Genomic DNA, 9,069 nt, shown 5'->3' with positions numbered 1-9,069 from the left:
AGCGCAGAGAACGCCCCGCTGGATCGCGAACGGACCGGGTAAGTAAATCTGCCCCACTGTTAGACATTAGGTCTTTGGCCTTGTCAACAATACATTTATATGCCACACTGGTTCATAGCAGACCCCGGAGACTATGAAACTATGTTATGTGTAGAGGGATGAAACAACATCAACTCCTTCAGCTAACATTTCCCTTCAAGCACTCATTTATTGCCCCACCCCACCTCTACTTATCCTTGCTCAGTTCTTCCTCAAAACTTTTTACACTTTTAACATATGATTGATATTGTTTGTGCAATGAGAAGTTATACAATTTTAAAATCTACTTTCTCTATCAGTTCCTTACGGTTTACCAAATCCATGCTTGCTGTCTATAAGGAGGAATTGATACGGAAAGTACATTGAAAAATTGTAGAACTTTTCATTAAAAACAAAATGAATTATTTGCTGAAAGTGGACAACCCCATTTAATTCTAGGCTTAGAATTCAAAAAACTATTTTCAATTACGTTTCAGAATCAATTTATTTTCATGTATTCAACCGCCTATTGTGAATAGGGGATAATAATCATATTTGCCACAACCCCTTTAATGAAAACAATTTTTCGCTAAAAAGTACACATTCATATAAAATCAGACAACACATCTCAAATTGTGTTGTGCAGATTCTTTGGAGTACAGAAATACCCACATATGGACACCCAGTGCAAAAGGGAGGAGAGCCTTTGAGTTTCTGGAGAGTAATATTTCAGATGCCATGACACATTTGCAGATTCCCTGAATTACTAAAACAGAGAAATCCAAGTAATTTGGTGACATTTGATTGGCTGGCTACTACAGAGAGGGGTATAGTGATTGCTATTTTCTACAATGCATCCATTAATGTTTCTCCAAAATCTATTCCAGACATGAAATGACCGATTAAACACATTCCTATTAGTTCCAGAATGATTCATGACTTGGATACAGTGGACACATTGCAGAAACTGCTTTTATAATTATTAATATTTATCTTTATTCTAAAGCGGACTTTGGCCATATAAGCAAACATAGGATGTAGAAAAATGGCCTTCATATTTGAGAAACGACAACTATAACAATGACAAAAATAGGTTTATATACAAGTAAAGATTTAAATTAGAAAACATTTAAATATTAAATTTTTCCATTCAGCTACATTTTATGTAAAGTGAAACAATTTACATATTGATATAATGTTCAGCACAGATTTAGCTGTGGGGGTTATGTATCCCACATGTATTGCTCTGCATTAGGCCATTTTTTTTTTTTCAGAAAGCCTCTTTATTATAAAAGTATATAAAATCTATTACTATACAGTATATCTTTGAAGAGAACTTAGAGCTCCACTGGGTATGTCTACAGGAACATTTTATTTACAGAACAAAACTGTAAAACACAAATTTGGGAGAATATTTTCTGCAGTAATGTTATTTACTACAACTAACAAGCCAATCCTCTTTACATTTCATAGCTAAAGTTTCCTGAAGCTTGAAGTGGTCAAAGAAAGTTTATATCTGCTGTACAATGTGTTTATGATTTTTACTGTTTATTTGTATTTTTATGACTTCTAGGGAAAGGGGGGTGATTGGAATTTTTCTTTTTTTTTTTTTATTATAATTTTTTTTTAATTTTTACTATTTTTCAGACCCCCTTTTTGAAGCCTCTGGAAGCATTGGTCAGTGCTTACCGGGTTTTACCGGTATGCAATATCCAGCAAAGACTTACCGACTATGGAGAGGGCTCAGCCCGGGAGCCCTCTCCATGCACCGGCAAAAGGGGTTAAGCGGTTAAAAGATTTTTTTCAAAAGATATAAAGAGAAGGTTCAGTCCACATAATGGAAGATGTGCGGTTTCTTACCAGCGTTATCTGAATGGGAGAGGAATTTCCTCATACGTTATCTTAATGTAAGGAGGTTTCATAGGTAAATACCAGTATTCAAAATTGTAGTACAGATAAAAAATCTTGTCTAAAACAACCTTCCCATACATATCTAGAATGCTCAAGACGAGTTCTTTATATGACTGATGGGACCTAAAGGGGAAGTAAAATTTTTGCATATCAGAAGCCAATGACTTATTTCCCAGTGGGCCAAAGATGGTGCTTTCATTCCCTAGATACACGGGTTCTCCACTGAACAAGAACAGGCGAGTGTAGTTTGTTTGTATATTTCTCTTAAATGTGGCACCAAGCTGAAAAAGCTTTTCGTAAGTTCGGAGCACAAATTTGCTGCAGTCATAGGAATCAAACCACACTGATGCATTGGGTCCCAAAGATCCCTGCACAGTCCACGTCTCATAGTAGATACCAGTGTTGTTATCCTCTTGTATCCATTTGGCCAGCTGATTAAAGATAGAACCTAAAAAAAACCAGAAAAATATTTACACATCTTTTTTTTTTTTTAAAGAGAACCCGTCATGCAAAATAACCCCCCTAAACTAAATATATCTTCATAAACTGCCATTAGAGAGCATTGCCTCTATCCCTTCATTGTCCCTCTACATGCCTGTAAACCTAAGCAATGAGGTCCTAAAGCTGTATGCAAATGACCTGTGAAATGTCCAATGAAGCATTAGCATATTCAAGCTGTCCACTCTATTCATGAGTGGGAGGCACAGCCACACCCCCAGTGCATGACTGACAGCCTGTGTAATGATGTGAGGCTGTATAATGATGTGCTTCCTGGTGCTGGTGGCCACGCCCCCTGCAGCCTGTGTGTGTGTATAGGAGAGATACAGCAGCTCCAGGCAGCCATGTTACAGCAGAACATGTCAGATTCATGTGTAGCTCATGTCTGTGTCTCTCACCTGTATATTAGGAGGATGCAGCATGTCAGCAGATGCAGCACACACACTAGCCATGCTTTACTATACATTACACACAGACATGAGCAGGGGGAGGAGAGGGGAGGGGTAACAGGGGTGACATCACTGCCTCTGACCATGTGACCAGCCTCATTTACATAATAAAGATAGATGATTTTACAATGAATAATGTATGAAATAACTAGATAAAGGCTGGGATGGGATCCATGTGAGCTGCTCCAACAGGTAGTAGTGACAGGACAAGTGACACAGACCTGATGACAGGTGTCCTTTAAAGGGGTTATTGTTTTGTGTGCTGTAAAAGCAAGAAAGAACTTATTTCTCCGGTGATCTGGTCCAGCACTGCATCTCTGATCACCTCTGGTCATTTGCTATACATAAGCTCAGCAGTGATCTTACAATCAGAGCACACACCTACAACAGTCACTGGCTGCGGCATGTGTTGTGAAGTCACTGCTAATCCTTGGTATACCAATAGAAGCTTGGGGTTGACAGGAGGCGCTGCGCTGGACTGGAGCCCTGGAGAAAGGCAAGTATAAATCCTTTATTGTTTCTACAGCACCCAGGGCCAGTCTGCAAAATATCAGTGGTCCCAGACAACCCTTTACTCACAAGGGCAGTGAAATACAGTAAAATCAATGATACTGACAGATGACCAACTCTTCAAACAAATCATCAATCTTATGTTGTCACTTTGAAAGTGATGGACAACACTACTAAACGATATGAAGGAAGCAGAACTTTATCATATATTTCAATCCAGAGAAATGGAAATGCATGTATGGAAAGAGAAGTGCATGCACCATCGCTCTCTAGAGTTAGCGCGTCAATAAAACTCAACCATTCTGGGTCCCGGTAACAAGATCAGTGATACAAACCAGATGAATGGGATGGATGTAAACTAAAAATTAGGTGACAACGTTTAGTAGTAAATACAATGCAATTTCGCTACAACTTGCTACACTGCACAGAAATAATATTTGTAAAAAATATCCACTGGGAAAATCGTTCCTTTCATTGCATAATATTAAACTCTATGGGGAAAGCCTTTGCAGACCACCACATTAAATTTGCTTAGTCACCAGTAACTCATTTTTGGGTAACGTCAGTCCTTGTATTGTCTGATTCAGTTCAGGACTTCCCCTTTAACATCAAGTTACAGTGATGTTTGTTCATCCATTTACCTGATATTGTTGCTACAGGAACTAAAGTCCCATTAGTTCTCCAGTGCTGATCATCTATTCCTTCAAAAAAACATGCTGCTCCCTGGTTGCACCAGAATGGCGCCGATATGCCAGGCCTGAGATGCGGGAATGTGCAGTTACCCAGCTGAAAGAGTTCATACCATTCCGCCGTGTAATTCTTTCCAGTTAATTCACTCCGGAAACCAATGGCATCATGCATTATTTTCTAAGCAAAATTAAAACAGATGTATCATAAAAGTTAATTCATATATTTCATGACAACAAAAGAAAACTGTTTATAATAATCTAATGATCCAACACTCACTAGGACCCATTTATGTCAGGGTAAAACAGATTTTCCCCTTTGCTGCTGTCAGCATGGCCAAATCACAACAGGGTTACTTGACAATGGTTTTTATGGCTACCCTGCCTAAGGCCTCTTGCACACTAGCGTTGCGTTTCACGTCAGGGTGCAATGCGTGAAAAACTGACGTTTTTGCTGCGTTTTTGTTTCATTTTTGTTCGCGTTTTTTTGCGTTTTCGGTGCGTTTTTCACGCGCGTTTTTTTAAGTCAATGGGACTTTTTCAAAGGGACCAAGGTTCGGGAATAAAATGTTTTATTTAATTGAAAAATAATGTCTTCTGATAAGTTGCAAACATCTGCGATCTATTCTTCACTGTTCCGCGCGCGTATATTATCTCCCGACAAGTTAGCAGATGTGAAGAACAGTGAAGAATAGAATAAAAACAGTGAACACAGGATCATTTAAGATAAAAACACAGTGCAGAACACAGTGCAGAATAGATTACAGATGTTCGGCACATCTGCTTACTTGTCGGGAGATACGCGCGGAGCGCTGCGAACAAAATAGCATGTGAAGAACAATATATATGTGTGTAAAGAACACATTGCAGATGTTTCCATACATCTGCAATGTCTTCTTCACACATATATATTGTTCTTCACATGCTATTTTGTTCGCACCGCTCCGCGCGTATCTCCCGACAAGTAAGCAGATGTGCGGAACATCTGTAATCTATTCTGCACTGTGTTCTGCACTGTGTTTTTATCTTAAATGATCCTGTGTTCACTGTGTTCACTGTTTTTATTCTATTCTTCACTGTTCTTCATTGTGTTTTTTTAATTAAATGATCGTTCGCGAGCAGGGGAAATACTGTTATACTGGTCACCTAGCAACCCTTACGTTTAAAACGCATTGCACTCGCATTGCACTTGCAATGTTTGCGAGTGCAATGCGTTTTTGATACGTCCCCATAGACTTGAATGGGGCGTGAAAAATGCGCGTGAATCGCAAAAATAGAGCATGCTGCGATTTTGACGCGCGTGCAAACGAACGCAAGCACGCGCGTGCAAAACAACGCAAATGAAGAAAGACCCATTGAATACAATGGGACAGAGTGCAATGCAAGTTCTGCGCGTCAAATGCACGCGCAGAACTCGCGCGTGAAAAACGCCAGTGTAGAAGGGGCCTAAGGCTACATTCACACGAACGAATGCCGCTGGGCATAAAATACATACTTGTATCGTAATCCAAATGCTTAGAAAAGGCAGAAAGGCATCTTTGCACTACAGCTGTAATGCAACTGGTTATTAGTGAAAATGAGGTCCCTGGTGACAAGTTCCCTTTAATATCATGTGGAACTAGATCATCCAAGAGTGGATGACTCCAGCCCTGAACACATTGGCACCCCTTGGGGCCAATTAAATGACATTGACAGAAAGGAAGCCTTCCAGAAAAGGTGTAATGATTGTGTGCAAATCTACTCTTATTCTGTATATGCTGGCAATGCAGAGTACATCTTCTTTTATCACATACATATGGACATTGCACAGTAATCCTTTTATTGTGCAGTATTTATGGGCACCACTTTTTATACTACATATAGGGGCACTGAAGAGAAACACTTCTCTTATCTTGTAAATCCAGTCAGCTTGGTTCTTGTACTGTACTTCCACAATATACTTAGTACAAGTAATGAATCTATGTAAAAGGCATTGTATCGATGTAGTAGTTCAGACATAGGGTCTAAGGTAGTAAGCTAGGCTCTGGTAGCACATCTAAGTAGTAAGCTTTGTTCTGGTACAGTATCAATGAATTAGGCTTGTTTTAAGTTTGGTCCTAGTACTGTGTGCAGGAGGGCTTGTTCTTGTTCTCCACATAGTAAGTTTAGTTCTGGTGTCCATGGAGTAAAACAACCCCTTAACGACGCAAGGCTTTTTCGCTAATTTTTTAGCTCTCCACCTTCAAAAATCCATGTTCGGGCGGTCACCTACTTAAGAACACTCGACTTACATACAACCCCTAGTTACAAACGGACCTCTGGATATTGGTAATTTATTGTGCTTTAGTCCTAGGCTACAATGATCAGCTGTAACAGTTATCACAGGTGTCTGTAATGAAGCTTTATTGTTAATCCTGATTCTTATGACAACCCAACATTTTTAAAATCCAATTGTCGCATTGACCAAAAAAGTTCTGTCTGGGATTACAATGATAAAATATACAGTTCTGACTTACATACAAATTCAACTTAAGAACAAACCTACAGACCCTATCTTTTATGTAACCCGGGGACTGCCTGTATTGCAGTATATGGCATTTTTGCACAGTATTCATTACAATGAGCCACACGCCTCCATCTTTTAAATGCCGGTGGCAACTTTGACAGCAGCATCAGAGGAGTTAATAGCCACGTGATCAGTGCAAGCACGACCGCAGTAATTAGCGGTGGGGGTTTGCTGCAGCATGCAACAAACCCCACCTGTGTATGAAGAGGGCTCAGCCCTGGAGCCATCTTCATACACCCCCATCACCTCTGCACCGTATAGCTACGGCAAAGAGCATCAAGGGTTTAGAAAAAAAATTATTTAACAAGTATGTGCTGAATATTTTTATCACAATTTTGGGGAAATAATTGAATGTCCTATAAATGTGTGTTCTATTCCTGATATAAGGATGTAGGCTTTTAGTTGAGATGAATGTGGAGGCACTTTTTCTCATGCTCAGTAGTAAAGCTCTTCTCCTAGAGATCAGCAGCGTGGGAATATCTGAATTTGTCTTAAAACTGCTAGAGAGATCAGAAAAACTAGATTAGGCAGGATTGCCCTGTGTATGATCTGTATGTACGTCCAGTGTATGTTCTGTATGTCGGAGTATGCACTCCGCCCATACAAGCCTCCGCCTTTTCAGGACAAGCCAGGGTATGCGAGACAGTTTTCCATTTTCATGTTCTGTGTGTAATTTCTCAGGATTGTAACCTTTTGTCAAGCAATTACATGTTGCCATTTGTGGGGGTTTTCTTGCAACTAGTCATATGCTCTAATTTGAAACAATTTTTAACTGAGGGCAACATAGTGGTAAGGAAACCTGGCTGGACTTTAACCAGGTTGTTACCACCGACAATGGAATTACATTTACTTTTTAGGGCCACACAACTTTGGCTTCATGTGGGTTAATAGATGTGAACCCAATGTGATCGCAGCAAAGTGCAGCAACATAATACATACAAAGTGACCAAGCAGATCTCCGTATTTGAATTCCCAGACAGGTGCCTGCAGCCGGAAGACCTCAATGACATCTTCATTCTTCATTAGGGGAATAGACCCATCTGCATATCCAGTAGGGCAAAATGTGTATTGAGCTTCACAGAACGGATCAGACTTTGGACGATGGTCAAAGCGCCTGGAGATAAAGACATTTCAATATGCAGAGGGAAATTATACATTTTATTTTGATTGCTTCAGTTATAGGTCAGTTGTTTTGGGTTTTATTTCAACATACAGTGACCTAATGAGGTCAACAGATATCAATTCTGATAGGGATGTTCTCAGATCCATGGAAAGGTGATTTTTCTTGTTCTTGCCTCAGTGATTGTAAAAGCCACTGACCGGACCCAGTGATATGGGAAAATAAAGCCAGAGCCAGTACTGATTATTATTATTATCACTCCCTAATGCCTTGGCAATCCAGGAGTTTTCTATACTCACAGCACTCAGTCATGAAGGGGCAGCTGAAGCCCATACATGAGCCCAGCAGTGAGGGGGGCACTTACTTGTACGGTACCGGCCACTGCCTCAGCTCTCCCTCCATGCACCACACTAACAGCAGCAGCACCGAGGCCGCCTGCACCCTGCGAGCCATCCCCGGGGCACCCGCTATCACATGACCGGGAAGACGAGACAGGAAGACGGCCATGTGACAGACAGCCCTGCCTACAGCTCCATGTCACATGAACAGCATGCGTGCCCTGCAGTATTTCTATATTATTATTCATATGCCCCAATCAAACATGGCCTCTGCTGTTATCATTGTCACATGACACAGTGCCCATGTGACCGTCACATGACACAGAGTCATTGAGGCGCTATTACAGTCTCTGGGTAATGTTGTAGCGGTCGGGAAGATCTTCCCCCTGCTGACAGTTCTCCTATAAACCATTTACCCTAGAAGAAATGGCAGTCATTTATCGTTAGTGGCCCTATGGGGATGTTCATAGTAAGGTTAGAGATCATCATGTTTATGATCATGGCATGTCAGTAATTGTAGATAACCTGAGCTTCCAGCGCTGCAATGATTGATTACAGAGGAAGAGGCAAGTGGAAGGACTGCAGCAGAAAATGCATGGAAACCTCTAGTTTCTTTCCCGATTTACCTAGACAGTGGGGGTTTAGTGTCCCAAATTGCCCTAAAACTGCTGTTAAAGGAAATCTACCATCAAAATCCAGCATGATAAACCAGGGACAGTAACTCATGGATCCAGGCACCGTGACGGTGGTAATCGTCTTATATTTGTTATTCATGGGCACCTTCCTTCTAAAATAAACTTTTATAATTATGCTAATGAACCTTAAGGGTGCTGTCTGGTGTTTCTAGCCACCCACCCCCCAGTGCTCTAGCTTCCCAAGCTGTTACAATGAGCAGAGCATATCTCCCCTCTGCTATTTTACACAGGTAGAAGGGAGAGAGCAGGGGGCTGGGCGAGACATGTTCTGCTCATTGTAATAGCCTGTGACACTGCAG

General features: G+C 40.8%; 1 protein-coding gene across 1 annotated transcript; it reads right to left on the bottom strand.

Annotated features, from left to right (window-relative positions):
* Positions 1 to 1,095: 1,095 nt before the first annotated feature.
* Positions 1,096 to 8,331, bottom strand: CLN5 (CLN5 intracellular trafficking protein). Its single transcript, XM_072135366.1, has 4 exons — positions 8,102 to 8,331; positions 7,557 to 7,731; positions 4,028 to 4,253; positions 1,096 to 2,377 (listed from the first exon to the last, which is right to left on the bottom strand). The coding sequence occupies exons 1-4, from the start codon at positions 8,242 to 8,244 to the stop codon at positions 1,884 to 1,886; spliced, it is 1,038 nt and encodes a 345-aa protein (XP_071991467.1). The 5' UTR covers positions 8,245 to 8,331; the 3' UTR covers positions 1,096 to 1,883.
* Positions 8,332 to 9,069: the final 738 nt, after the last annotated feature.

The sequence above is a fragment of the Engystomops pustulosus genome, chromosome 2 (assembly GCF_040894005.1).
Source record: "Engystomops pustulosus chromosome 2, aEngPut4.maternal, whole genome shotgun sequence".
Classification (NCBI taxonomy): domain Eukaryota; kingdom Metazoa; phylum Chordata; class Amphibia; order Anura; family Leptodactylidae; genus Engystomops; species Engystomops pustulosus.
Note: the sequence above shows the minus strand (reverse complement) of the source record. Positions and strands in the feature narration are given on the sequence as shown.